Genomic DNA, 15,379 nt, shown 5'->3' with positions numbered 1-15,379 from the left:
TAGCCAGGTTTCCGTCAAAATGTATTGGAAATTGTTACCGAATTGAGAAATTGGAAGGAACTGCAATACCAACATGCACTTATTACGAGTTATATATTTAAGTTATTGTGACATTGAAGAAGAAGAGGGCGCAACAAGATGACTTAAAACGGTGCCGGTCGGACATCAAATGTTGAAAGAAGCGTAGAAAACATTATGGAAATATGACATTTCAGTTTATTTAATCAATTAATTAGTTAAATCTGTTGCTTCATGTATTCAGTGGAGCACATTTCAATGTGTGCATACAAACAGTGGATGGGAAATCACCTGAACATGGTGAGCGTCTAAACTGCCATCGCTGTCTTACTTCCTCTACCCAGCGCTTGTGAGATGGCGGTGCAGCCTTCTTCTAACTAATATAATAGTGTTAGTTAATTTGTAAAATAGTTTAATATAAAGAGTATCAGATGTCTAGCAAGTAGGATAGAGAATGCCTCAGCCTGATCAGTTATTCGTGTCTCCTGTGGGAGCACGCCAAATAATGCAGTCAATGGGTTTGCATCCACAGCCGTGTTACACATGTACGAAAAGATTTTAAATATACCAGTCTAAAAAGGGGCCAATTTTGGGCAGAGCCAAAACATGTGACTTAGGCTGGCCGGGTCCCGACTGCACCTGATGCAGGTTGGGTCTAAACCCGGGTAAAATGTGGCAAGGTTACTTGATAGATGTAACCTATGCAAAACCTTAAATTGTAGCAGCCCATGTCTAATGCAAATTGAGGATTGTGGTCAAATGTAATTGCTGCCTGCCAAATAGTATCTGATAGTTATTCCTAGCTCTTCCTCCCATTGTCACATTAAGTGACTAAGCAATGGGGTGGCGACCCTCTGAATATTGTCATATAGGCTAATGCAGACGCCTGTCACAGGGATCCATATTTAAACTAATCAATCCAGGTACTCTGTGGGGCTGCTAGAGAGAAGTGGGTCCTGACATAACTACGTATATGCAAATATCTGAAGAAACATCAAATCAAGTTTTATTTATATAGCACATTTTTAAAACGATTGTTGGTCGAGCCAAAGTGCTGTACATGCAATAAAAACACTTTACTACAATAGCAAACAGAAGACAATAAATTACAACAGCAAAGATAAAATCACACACAGGGAAATGTCAGGAGTCGTGCCCCGCTCTGTCTAGAAGGCCAGAGAGAAGTGAGTCTTAAGTGTGGATTTCAAAACCCCTAGGGTCTGGGCCGACCTCACATGGAGGGGTAGAGTGTTCCAGAGCCTGGGGCCAGCAGCTGCGAAGGCTCGGTGCCTTCGGGTTTTGAGCCTGGTCTTGGGCACTACCAGCAACAGCTGGTCAGCCGACCTTAATGCTCTGGCTGGGGTGTAGCGATGGAGGAGTTCTGCTAAATAAGCCGGAATCAGCCCATTTAGTGCTTTAAAAACAAATAAAAGAAGTTTAAAATCAAATCGGAACCGAATTGGAAGCCAGTGCAATGAGGCCAGAAGTGGGGTGATGTGGTGACGCTTTGTATGGCCAGTGAGAAGACTTGCAGCTGCGTTCTGCAATGGCCTGCCCTGGTCCATACCCACATACAGAGCGTTACAGTAATCCAGCCTCTACGAAACAAAGGTATTAATCACCCTTTCTAGGTCTTTAAAAGATAAAAACGATTTGTTCTTGGCCAATAGTCGTATTTTAAAAAAGCAGGTCTTGACTACGGTGCTGACCTGCTCATCAAATGTAAAAGCGCTATTGAAGGTCACTCCAAGGTTCACGACAGATGGGAGGATGTTTTTATTGAGGGAGCCCAGAATTTCAACTGGGGAGGCTGGAGGTTGGGGTCCAAAAAAGATGACCTCGGTCTTGCTCTCGTTGAGGTTGAGGACATTTTGGCTCAGCCAGGATTTTACCTCTGTTAAGCAGTCCATCAACAGCTGTAATGAGTTGACATTCGAATTGAGAGGCAGATAGATCTGTACATCATCGGCGTAACAATGGAAGGGGATGTTGTGTTTTGTGAGAATTGAACCTAGGGGCAGTATGTACAGTAGAAAAACTGTACATCCCCAGTTTGGTGATTCGTCCGTCACATCAACCCAAAACATCAGCTTGTGGATGTTGGCAGCCCAATAATAATACAAATAATTGGGTGAGGACAAACCACCCTCCCCCTTTGGTCTTTCCAAATACTCTTTCCTAATTCGAGGTACAGCTTTATCCCAAATAAAAGTGGAAGTGCACTTATCTAATTCCCTAAAGAAGGATTTAGGGATGAAGATTGGGATTGCCTGAAACAGAAATAAGAATGCTGATTACTATTACTACTTTTTCAACCACAAGGTGGAGGGAGAACTCTCTCCTGTCAGACTGAGAGTCTCAGATAACCTCAGCTCAGGTGAAGTAAAGGACTCTCAGTCTTTAGATCTAAGTTATCTCAGTGGGTCTCAAAACAGTTTAATGTACGATTAATGTAAATATAGTATTTCTGAGGCACACGTTTATATGATCATTATAGGTATAAAAAAATAAGAGCATAAAGGAAAAACAGGTATGAAATACTATACGACAGTAAAACAAGAATACAGTTTAAAAAGGAGAGTGTTTTGTCAAATATCCATAAAGAAAGAGAAAATCTGTTTACAGTTCTGTTTCATATGGGTGTTGATAGATGTATCCATAGATCTCTTCATTTCTCTCTCAAAGTGCACCAGATTGATGCATTTAATTTCAATATTAAAAAACTAATCTTCCCGGAGGAGCATCCCCCAGACCCCCCTAGAGGAGGTGAGGACCCTCCTAGAGGATGTTAGGTCCACTCCCCACTTATAAAAATAGCACTTTACCCCTGCTTACACCTATATGCCGTGAGCTGATTATCGAGCCTTCATTGTAACAGTCGCAGGTACACTGTATGCGTGTTGCAGTGGAAAATTCAACTGCCCGGTACCTTCATGGGAAACCCTAAATGTTTGAGCACCCTCTATGAAACATCAAGCTACCCCACAGCACCCCCAAAAGAAAATCTCTGGCGCCGCCACTGGTCTGGCTGGCCTGGTTGGAGCTCTCCTTCTTCACACTGATCAGCTCCTGCAGTCTGCTCTGCACATCTGGCAGTTGGCAGGTAAGACTGTGTGAAGAAGTTCCAGCTTTTTCCTCACTATCCTCCTGATGTGTCACTCCATCTGAGATTTTATCATATGAGTCCACAGGCTCCTGTTCTGCCTTACAGCTCCTGGGAGAGAAAATTAGATGCTTCTCATTTCAAATCACAGAACAAAGTGGCAAAAGTCAGAGTAGTATTTCGGTGGAAGACTGAGATTCATGTTAAATTATGTTTTGACCTATAACCACGCCCTGCAGAGGGTATGTGTTATACTACTAAGCCAATTCACATGTGACTCCTAACCCAACTGCCTTGATTAGGCACCGCTCAGCAGTCCAGCAATGTCCCTGCTTATCTGGCTTATAAACAGATACCAGTTATTACAGCTATAAACAGAAAGTCAATCTTCACCTGAAGATCAATTTGAAGTCAATAGTAGGATTATTGTGATTGAATAATTTGAAAAAGATCTGTCTATGTTTAGAGGTGTGATGGAGCGGATCAGAGTCACACACACACACACACACACACACACACACACACACACACACACACACACACACACACACACACACACACACACACACACACACACACACACACACACACACACACACACACACACACACACACACACACACACACACACACACACACACACACACACACACACACACACACGTCAATAAATCATGTTAAATCATCACTAAAACTTCCCTTTTTCCCCTTCCTTTCTGTAGCGCGACCATAAGTGCACGCTTGTGAGTCTACAATTATTTCAACATACATTTAAGTTACTATATTACACGATACTTACGACGGGAGCGGCGGGCGGCCGCCGTCTCCCCAGCAAAGGGAATGTGGAAAAGAGGGAGGCGCATCACTTCCGTGATTTAAATATGATGTCATGAACTATGCAATTTATTATTTCTTTTGCGTTTATTAATTATGGGGAATGATTGTGTTAAGAGGTAGTTAACCTGTGTATATTTGGGTCCGATAGTTTCCTCATGTTGGAGGGATTACATTTATGTTGACAATGTGGTTTTGAGTTAATTGTGTAACCTGTTGACGGTAAGCCTGTGGGGAGGGGCTATGGGTTCAAAAGGGACTGTGTTGGCCCTGGAAGTGTAATTCGGGAGATTGTTGCGGTGAAGGCAACGGCTGGACTGTGTCTACTCCATGAGTAATAGACAATCTAGTTTGGTAGCTTTGATTTTGTTTGTTTGAGTTTCACTTTTGTCAAACAGTATATATATTTTTTTGATGCTGTATAAATAAAGTTTTGGAGCTTAAAACAACCGACTAAGCCTATGTTCGAACGGACAAATAGAACCCCATCACAAGAGGTTTGTTAGTTGCTCTTAACACAGTGATGTATCCACAGGTGTGTGTGCAGATCTAGACGTACTTTTATGGAGTATGTGTATACAAAAAAGAGGAGATGTGGATAGAAATGTAAACTAAATGTTTTCCACTTGTATTAGTTTATTTATCACAGAAGCTTATTATCATTGCAAGAGGGGTTTGGAGAATGCTCTAGTTACCTGAACTGAGGATCCGGGTTCAAATGGCAGTACAATTTCTCTGGCAGCTTGTCGGAGTCGATCCCATCAGTGAGTTTGCGCCAGTGCAAGCCCTCATCACACTGCACCAAGTTTTGATCTGGTGGCTTCCTAAGGACACAGAAAGAGACAAGTATCTGAGCAAGTAGGAAGCAAATTTCAAGATGAATAATTATGTAGAATACACGATGATAGTCACTGCAAAATGTACTAACGTGGTATCTCCACTGCTCTCTTCCTTAGTTACACTTTGCTCGACACTGCAGACACCTGAAGGCTTTGTTAAATCACTCTTATTAGATGTACTCAGCTCCACTCTCTCCTCTCCTTCAGTTTGGTTTGTTATTTGGGTGGTGCTAGTGGACACCTCTGTGGGGGGTGCTGTGGAGGTACTGGTTCCCACAGCTGCAGACGCTGTAGAGCTCGTTCCCGCAGCATTTATCTCTGGGCCGTTATCCAAAGCAGCTTCATCGCTGCACTCCATCAGCTTGCCCACGTCAGCATCACTTCGCTCCGCCTCGGTCTTCACTTTAGTCAAGTCGACGGTCAGATTTGGCTTGGGGGTACTGGCCCACTCCACGATGCAAATGTCTTCATCAGTATCATCATCATTTTCGTTATCACTGAGAACTGATGGGGAGCTCAGTGGGCTCACATTCACTGATGTTGATGAGTCTAATTTGCCCTGAGCGAAGCCATTCCCTCTCGGTCTTTTGGGGGTCATTTGTGGAGAAGCAGGCTGGGTTCTTTTCCCCTTGCTATGCACACAAAGCACAATTAGAATGCTTCTTAAACAAAGACACATGGATACATGTATGCTTGTAAACAGCAGATAAAAACTACCTCTGGGGGGGTTTAATTGGAAGATTACTGCTACTTGGGCTGCAAGCTAGAGAGAAAGAAAACAGATATCTTTAAATCTCTAAAACGTTTTCTCTCTCTCTCTTTCGCACACACATAACACCAAACAAAGACACACATACCAGCCCCTCCTTGGGGCAACATGTTGTTAAACCTATTCTTTGGGGTAGTAGGTGTGGAGGGGGGAGCCACAGCCTGTCAACAAGAACAACAAAAAGAAAAAGAAAAACATAGACAGTTAAACACAAACGATTTCTTCAGTAAAATGACATCACGGTTAGTCATCTCTCCCAACCTGCGGATGTATTTGAGCCTGTTTCTGCTTGATGACATTAGCCAAATCCAGCGCTTCCTGATGCTTTCGAGCCTCCTCAGCCTAGAAAAATAAATCAATTTTTTTAGAGCTATTAAAGAAATGTATACTTTTAAATAATTAGAAACAAATACTATCATTAAAATAACATTTTATACCCAACTTGGTACCATGTGGAGGAAACAGGTGAATTACAGCATAGGGTGCGTCCTCACCTTTTGCTCTTGAATCATTCTGTCTTTCTTTTCTCTATGGATAATACACAAGCACAGGTTAGGCAAGGCAAGTCACTTCCTTTTATTATGCTCAAATAATGTATTAAAGAAGATTTTGGCAGCTTGATACAAAAATATAAGATCAGAAAGTCGGCCAGTCGATTACAGATGAGGATAAAGATACGAACATCAGAAACATTTAGGGTGTGGTTGATTTCCCAACAATATATGCAATTCATGTTGAGTCGGAGCACTAAATTACCTTTTTGGGCAGTGTCAAAAATGTACATTGGGACTCACTTTAGTTTATACGTCTTGCAGTATGAAGGTTGCAGATTGTCATCTGAGTCCTCAGACTCCTCTTCTGCCTGGCAGCTCCTGGGAGAGAAAAAGAAGATGCTTCTCATTTCAAATCACAGAACAATGTGGCAAAAGTTGGAGTAGTATTTCTGTGGAAGACTGAGATTCATGTTAAATAGAAAAGACAACTTAAACTTAACTAATGTGCATTCAAAAAAGAGAAATAGTTTCGGCGAAAACTAAAAGGTACCATGGGGTCAGATTAAAACACTTGAAATAACTAAATGACAAGTTAAAAAAAGAAACTAGAAAGAAAGTGAGGTTATAGAAAACTATTTCTGCAAAAAAGTTAGCAATGATTGAGAGTCAGACCTAAACATTTCAGATGTGTGTATCTCACACTACACTGTCACTTTTATTCATGTGTCTTTACTTTTAAATGAGTGTTTTTAGATGTCCTTTTATAATATGTTTCGTAATGCTCTTAATGTCTTTCATTTTTGTAAAGCACTTTGAATTGCCTTGTGTTGAAATGTACTATATAAATAAACTTGCCTTATGATGTTTTGACCTCTAACCCCACGCCCTGCAGAGGTTATTAACTATCATAAATCTACTCAGCCATTTCACATGTGACTCTTAACCCAATGGTCTTGATTAGGCACCGCTCAGTAGTCCAGCAATGTCCCTGCTTATCTGGCTTAACTATTATTATAAACAAGTTATTACAGCTATAAACAGACAGCCAATCTGCACCTGGAGATCAATTTGGAGTCAATAGTATGATTATTGTGTTTTAAAAACTTAGAAATGTATATTAGTTTATTTATCACAGAAGCTTATTATCATTGCAAGAGGGGTTTGGATAATGCTCTAGTTACCTGAACTGAGGATCCGGGTTCAAATGGCAGTACCATTTATCTGGCAGCTTGAGGTCGTCGATCCCATCAGGGAGTTTGCGCCAGCGCAAACACTCATCACACTGCACCCAGTTTTGATCTGGTTGCTTCCTAAGGAAAAAGAAAGAGACAAGTATCTGAGCAAGTAGGAAGCAAACTAGACAAATAAACGTTTAGAATATACGATGATAGTCCCTGCAAAATGTACTAACGTGGTATCTTCCATGGGTATGGTGCTGTTTGGATTCTCTTGTTTTTTCTTGTAGGCAATTTCAGTGCAGTACTCCTTCAGTTTGGTCCCCAAGTTGTGCATTGTTTTCCTATAAAAATACATGAATACTTCAGATTTCTGTATTCTTGGGCCGTAATCGTACCGATATAATCAAAACAGAATTGATAGCATTACCTGTACTTATCGGTTTCATCAAAGCTCTGTTTGTTGTGGGTAGGTTCCAGAAAGAAACACTCTATGATCCCTATGACACCAACTCCTTCCTTGTTGGCCTGCAGAAGGCAACGGTTCAGAAACATGAATACCAGATGATGACATTTAGAAACCCTTGAAAATGTGTAATATACAAACACGCTCCACAAAACAACACCAACTCACCTTGAGCTGGCAGCCTACACGTTCATAGGCTTTGATGAGCCGATTCTTGTGATACATCATAATGCCATACTGGTCTTTACTTTTGGTGTTATAGCCAAAAGTGATGGGAATGCGTTTGTTCAACTAAAATAAAATGTAAGGGAAACTCAAGAAACACTTGACAAGACAAAGATGAACAACAAAATGTCTCAAATCATACACAATTATCTATTCACTGTGGAGAAAGGATACCAGGAAAGCTGGCTTGTAGTGGTCCTTTCTGATGGAGGCCAGTGTCTTAGCAATGAGCTGAGATTTCACCATTATACCCCGTATGATGATTTGCATCCGAGGCTTCAAGTAGAGAATACTGCAATATGCCTGCAGACAGTAGAAACACAATTATAACCCAATACAAAGGAAGAGATATCAAAAATCAGGTTTTAAGGAAATTCTCTTTTTCTCTTGGATACAATACAGATTATTTACAATTAAATGGATTCAATTTGCCTACTTATCATACGATTTTAAAAAGAAAATAATATGTTTTATAAACCTACAATTAAGGTGCTACTGTTGAAGAAAACACATCAAAAAATCGACCTGCCATAATGCAAGGAATTGTATTATGCTGTTATAGCATACTGATTTCTTATTTTACTATTTATCCAATGTGTTTTGACTAACACTGGTAAAGTTAATCTTTTGAGTTACACAACAGTCATGTTTAAATGTGTTATGTTTCTGAATATACTTGTGTTTGTTATAAATTATTCAAATCAACAAGTATTCCTTTTCCTTGATCAGCTTTAATTTGAAGGGGTTCATTGATTGTAAGGAAAAAACATGCTACAATGATTGTAATGGGGGGTCAGGGCTGATTTGGGGTGACACATCGCAGGAGTTCCATAAATCTGGCTTTAGATCACAATTACAACAAGATGTTAAATAAGTCATCCTGGAATTTCCCAGTCATAATTTGCATTTGTGTTTTGGCGTTTTGTCTGTCTCCCTCCATTTGGTTAATACACAAAACATTGTGTTTAAAATGCAGGATGCAAATGGGAAGGCAGACAAAGCTCCTTGTGTGTCGTCCCTTACTCCCTGGCAGCATGAATCCAAGACACAATCCTCTGTGTTGACTCTGAAGCTAAGATAAGAATCCTTCTTCCAACTGGATCTCAGTGAAAAACTCCTAATTCCATAAAAAATACATTCTCATTATTTGTAAACTGGAAGCTTTACGTTTTTTACATGACACTTGTGTAAGTTGCATAATGTAACCTAATTGGCCTCAGTTTTCATGATTGTATACGTATCACTATGAAGTGTGTGACTGGGCGACATGCACAAAACAGCTACTTACCCGCAGTGAGGAAAGACTCTCAGGGGTGTTTGACTCGGTCGCTTGACTTGGACCTGCTTTTGGAACATCGTCCTTCATTATCTCGTCGAGTTCAGATGGAATTCGGATATCGTAGCGGTCCGTCTCAAAATCAAATTCTGATGGTCTACTAGATGTACTGTTAAAAATATAAAACAAAGACATTGGCGATCAGTCATTATCATAATCTTTGAGTTATTGGGCCTCCCTAATACCAACAACTGACATCAAACAGCAATTAACATGCAGAACTATAGCGTTATTCATTGTTGATAGGTAACAACCCTGCTGCTGTTTGTTGGAAACAGATTTAAAGCCGAAGTGGACACATGGTTGTGAAACACATTTTTTAATACAAACATCTAGCTTTGACTTTTTATTACTTCATAGATCATGTTTAAATTAATGATGACTAGATTAGAATAGTTGATATAGTCTGATCAGGCATGTACAGGAACTACTAGCCCTTTGTCTCCGAAATAAAACATAACGGTTTGTGTGTGTGAAGAACCCTCAGACCTGCGGAGATTCCAGATGATGATCCGTGTGCCGGTTTTGGACCCATGGGAACTGATGGCTTCGATCTCAGCATGAATTTCGTCCTCTTTGTGGAATGGGGAATAGCGCAGGATGTCCTGAAGACTGGCCTTGTGTTCTTCTTTTACAATGAGTATAGCCTAAGTTAAGGAAAACTTCTTAAATGAGGACAATTGGAAATATGTATCTGGTGTATGATTACATTTGTATGTTAAGCAAACTATTTGGGTTCTCATAATATTTTTCTACAACTCTCGTCTGAAGGATAGGAATGCTGCTGTGTAACATTTTGAGCTGTCACATTTGGTGTTTAGAATCTATCTGTTCTTGTTCTTTCTAGCACCCATTCCATCAGATGCTGGGATTTGCATGTCATTTTCACCATTTCCATTTAGTTTGCATGAAGCAACATGCCTTAACGCAGCAGGTAAAGGATATACTTGTTTTTTTCATTCCGTTCAAAGCATACAATAGGGACAATTATTTGGTTAGCACCAATCTCTTCCAGGTAGGTCTGAGAGAGCATCCCAACGCAGGACACACTCTTTGACTTTGAAAATACGATGGCGTCTTTGCCGAGGCGCATGGATCCAGACTTGAAACCGTTGCCGTACCTACCAATCGGTGTTACACCGTTTATAGGAATCTTGTCACTGTAGCCAAAGCTTAAAAAGGGGGAAAAATGCATAAATTCTTTAGTGAATAACAGCATGGTTTATACACAAATGTATCATGTACAACATTCGTTTGGTGAGCCATTTCAAATTACCTGAGCATCTTGTGTATTTTATCTTTGTCCAGTCCATGTCCATTATCCATAAAGCTAAGGCAGTCCTTATCTTTGACCACAATCCTATCAATCCAGAACTGTTTTGCATTGACATCTGGATCATAGGCATTGTCTGTCGAGTGAAGACAATGTAACAGAAAAATATTATACCCACTTACTTACTTTAATACTATCATGTGTGATTCTTATTTACTAATGTTTATCTTTATTTACTGGCTTTCACTTCTTTGCTAAGCTTTGGAAAAGTCATTAATAATTAGATTTGTTGCGATGTTGCTAGTTACACTCCATGTGCACCAACAGTATGAATTTCAGCCTCTGTTGAACTGAAAACATCCTGATACGGCCTCCCTAACTCCCAGAATGCTCCTTTCATTATCGCCAAGCTTGACCCCTCCCTTTCTCCTCTCTCTGTGTTTAAATATGCAACCCAAACATTATTTTTCGTCTTTAACTCTGCAGACAGAATGCTCTCTGTATGACCGACTGAACTTTCTTGCAAGAAATAAAATACCTCAAAGACAGCTGAATGGTTTTATCCTTCATCCACATTTGATAAATAACTTCCCACCAGAAGGGGCAACCTCCAGCATTTGAAGTTCCCACATGAAGGGAAGAATTACACCAGGATGTCCTCGATATGATGTGTGTGCGTGAATGTAACAGGCCTATTATCATTTTACAGCAGTTTACAAGGTGCATCTCTCTCCTTATTATGCTGCGAAGGTGGAATTTAACAATAATAGAGTACCGCAAAGTAATACAAAGATATTTAAGCCTAAAATGATATGGATATCTAAATGAAACCCAACAATGGGGATAAACAAATATCCTTCTTATCTTATCTTAAAGTAAAATGACAACTAAAAATACTTAACAAATAGCAGAGAAGAAATCATGTGATGAGGACTCACCGATGAGCTCAGCTATGGCGCTGAAGGGCCAGGTGTGGCTGGTGGAATTAGCATGAAGATATTTGGGACTAAGCTGCAGGGAAGCAAATTAGAAAGTACACAATAATTACATCAAAGCGGCCTTATATTCATACATCCATCTTTTCATATTGAATCAATGTGTCCAGAGGATAGGTAGTCAGAGAACAAACATTATTTAAGAGTACTGCAGAAGTCACTATTTGTTAAGTGAGTAACACACAGGCAGAGTATTTCTGATTTACAGCAAGAACATTGTCTCAAACTTGGATACAAGGAAAAGGACTCAAATGCACGACCCGGGAGCCAGAGGTAAAGTATAAGTAATATAATTTATTTTCCAAAAAGGTATACCAAAAGAAAATAACACTCTTAACGAGGTGACAAAAAAGGCTCCAATAAGGCACAACAAAAATCGCTCAAAACGTATAAAAAATGTCAGGAGCATAAATCAGGCTTGTGACGAGATTAGCATTGGCTAATGAGCAGAGTACTGGCATGAGGACAGGACAAGACGAACTGACAAACAACAAGGGGAGACTGGGGAATTTAAGAAAGAGGTGACTGGGCCCATGTGGAAACAATCAGGGGCGGGGCGGACGCTGATGAGCGCGGCAGACACACACAAGGGTGGGGAGTCAAGGAACCTGGAATGAAACGTAACAGTTGAGTGTCAAAACAAAACAGGAAGTGGGAGACAATACAAGAATTGACAAAACAATAACATGAAACGTGACTGACTCAACACTTTTGACGGTACACAACAAACATGTGTTGCAACTAATCAAAATATTTCTAGTTTATGAAAACAGAGAATGAGGGTTTTAAAATACACCTAAATATAAACACTTTCTTACAATTGTTTATGTACTACTTGCAAGTCTATTTATTAAGAAAACTCTATAATTTCTTGACAGTTCATTCATTTATTGTTGATCTTTCAAACTAATGTCATAGCTATACAAATATTTGTTTGTATCATTATATGCTATAATTACTTTAGTTCTTCCCCCAAGTTTTCAGTTACAGTTACTGAGAATTGAAAGTGGAACTGAGTTTAGTTTGATATCATGTGGTCACAGCAGTGTGTGGGTAGCACTCTAGTGATAGTAGTGGTTTTGACCAACATTTTTGCCCCACAGTGTAATAAGCGATCAAAATAAAGTAAAAATATATGATAAGGTTTAAAATGTTTGGGGAAAAGTGTGTTTGCTTTTCTTGTGTTAAAATGACACACATTGAGTGACATTGGCGCCATTTAACGATCAGTAACAATACGTTATAATTGTTAATACCAGCTTGATTGTTTTCAGTAGAGTTAAAGAACCGTCCGTAGTTTAATAATTAAGATCTTGTACTTAAGTAAATGTAGGAATACTCTGTTACAACTAAAAGGTATTCAAAATGTTACTCAAGGAAAAGTATAAAAGTATTAGCATCAACATATACTTAAAGTACCAAAACTTAAAGTGCACTTTAGCCCATTACAGAATAATATATGATACGTTTTTATTACAATTACTGTTGCATTAATTTGTCTGAACAGCTGGTGAAAACTCAGCTGGTTTTAGTTACTTTATTTTTTTTTTATTTTTTTTTGCAGGGCAGTTTACACAAGGGTTGCTCCAGGTGTAAACTATATATTTTAAGGGTTGTATGTTTCACATCATTAATCCAAATGTGCAAAGTAACTAAAGGTAATCAATATAGTGGAGTAGAAGTACAATATTTACCTCTAGATTGTATCGGGGTATAAGTAAATAGTAGCAACATTAAATACTAAAGTAGAGTACTAGTCCCTCGAAAATTGTACTTAAGTAGAGTACCCGAGTTGATGTACTTAGTTCCAAAACACCAGTGCATTTACCTAGTAATACTTACATCTAAATGTTGCTAGCTGACACAGAATAAATGCAACCAGAGCTCTGCAGTCTGACCGTCATCATGGCATTTGAATCAAAAAACATACACCGTGAGCTCTTTAACGATACATAGTATATTAGAACCGCAGTGGTGCAGTTCACGCCACAGTTTGTCAACATTAAATACAAGTACATTCTACTTACAGTACTGAGCGGGACACCGCGGTCTCCTTGCACCGCCATACTTTTGTAAACACGGATGACACCGGACCGGTAGGGCGGTGTTTGTTTGACACGCATTCTTAAAAACTGTAATGGGGCAATATCATGCCTAGACCTCCACCCATCCATGCATCCATATAGAACACAGTGAACGATAGAAAACAATATATTAGCCCTATAAAAAACACAAGGAATAATAAGGCATTTAAAACTAATTGTCTATTCAACAAATATTTAATCTGAAATATCAAACTCTATTGTATTTGTTCTCATTTTTATATTTAAAATATCAAATATTGCATTTTCTATAGTAGCCTATAATCATATTAAATAATCACAAAGATGTCCATACAAATATACAATTGTACACGTGTTATGTAAGTGTCTAAAACAGACACATTTTCACTTGTTTTTCATTGTTTCACAATCATCTTTTATGATATATTAGATTATGTATTATACATTTTCATGATTCATTTGAGAGTTACATGGTGACAACAAAGGACTGTCAGTATTTTGAATGACTTATCTGAGTTTTGTTAGAATTGTGGAAACTAACAAGATAATATGGGGCTTGTGAACATCAATCAATCAATCAATCAATCAATCAATCAATCAATCAATCAATCAATCAATCAATCAATCAATGTTTATTTATATATCCCAATATCAGAAATGTTAAATTTGTCTCAGTGGACTTCACAGTTTGTACAGAATATCAGTATGACAATATGACACTTAAATTGAAAAGATAATACATTTACAACATAGGTAATCCAAATGTTTGGAAATGCATGTGTCTATGATAAGTATGAATCCACAAGGATGTCAACAATCATGGGAGCCATCACGGAAGTAGTATGATGAGAGACAGGCAGGACCGCAGAGACCATTTCAGCCATGACTATAAATCCATGACTCAGGATGCAGGACTCAGGATCCAGGACTCAGGACCACAGCAACAGGATCAGCCACGACTCAGGATCCCGGCGTAGATAGACACCAAAAATAAATTTCGGGGAAGCTGGGTTATTCACAACATGAGAGTACACAGGTACAGACAGAGAGAAGGAAGAAGTAAGGTGTCCCCCAACAGTCTATGCCTATAGCAGCAAAACTAGGGGCTGCAAAGTGTTCCAGGTCGGATGCGTAAGACTAAAAACAAGGCTTTCAAAGGAGGTTTCATTTTTGGTTTAGTATTTATTAACAGAGATGGGGTCGTTACTAAGAATTGTAATATATTACATATTACTTTAAAAAAAAGTAATGTATTACACTACTTCGTTACTCTCTACATAAAGTAACTCGTTACTTTACTCGTCGAGCACGTATGAACTGCGCATGCGTGAGTGGCAATAACTCTCCTTACCAGCAGGTGGCGGTAGTGTGTATTCGTCATTCAAAACAGGCAACAACCGGAAGACAGAGAAGAAGAACAGACTACGTGATATAAACAAACAACAAAAAACGCGTGTGCGTTAGCTTCACCTTAGCATGTGTTCTTTGCAGGTGTTTGTTGAGGTTTGACGAGGTGTTTACAGCAGTGGATAACAGCTTCTGGCCTGGACACAGGTTGCACCTCACCGTAACATTCCTGTATATTCTTTGGACGAACTCAAAAATAATGGGCATACCTCCACCCCTCAAAAGTTATCGCTGACTCAGCCATGTTTATGCAGCACTGCACGTGGAGATGCGGACGCGCAGATTACGTACATATAAACCTATAAACATAAGAAATCCCTCTTGTCTGTCAGTGTGATGACTCATTTTTAGTAAGTAACGAAGTAACGCGTGTCGGGGCAAT

The 15,379-nt window shown here is 39.3% G+C and overlaps 1 protein-coding gene across 1 annotated transcript; it reads right to left on the bottom strand.

Moving 5' to 3' along the window:
- Positions 1–1,011: 1,011 nt before the first annotated feature.
- Positions 1,012–13,625, bottom strand: LOC307036284 (MORC family CW-type zinc finger protein 3-like). The gene is given in 20 exon segments (XM_079676445.1): positions 1,012–3,232; positions 4,651–4,779; positions 4,884–5,426; positions 5,512–5,557; positions 5,652–5,724; positions 5,825–5,905; positions 6,058–6,091; positions 6,358–6,435; positions 7,239–7,367; positions 7,469–7,576; positions 7,663–7,760; positions 7,867–7,989; positions 8,098–8,226; positions 9,212–9,368; positions 9,749–9,894; positions 9,897–9,906; positions 10,207–10,431; positions 10,536–10,668; positions 11,471–11,543; positions 13,555–13,625. Coding segments are annotated over 20 exon segments (2,625 nt in total). The 5' UTR covers positions 13,594–13,625; the 3' UTR covers positions 1,012–2,961.
- Between the last annotated feature and the right edge of the window lie 1,754 nt (positions 13,626–15,379).

The sequence above is a fragment of the Notothenia rossii genome (assembly GCF_949606895.1).
Source record: "Notothenia rossii genome assembly, chromosome: 4".
In the NCBI taxonomy this organism is placed as follows: Eukaryota; Metazoa; Chordata; class Actinopteri; order Perciformes; family Nototheniidae; genus Notothenia; species Notothenia rossii.
Note: the sequence above shows the minus strand (reverse complement) of the source record. Positions and strands in the feature narration are given on the sequence as shown.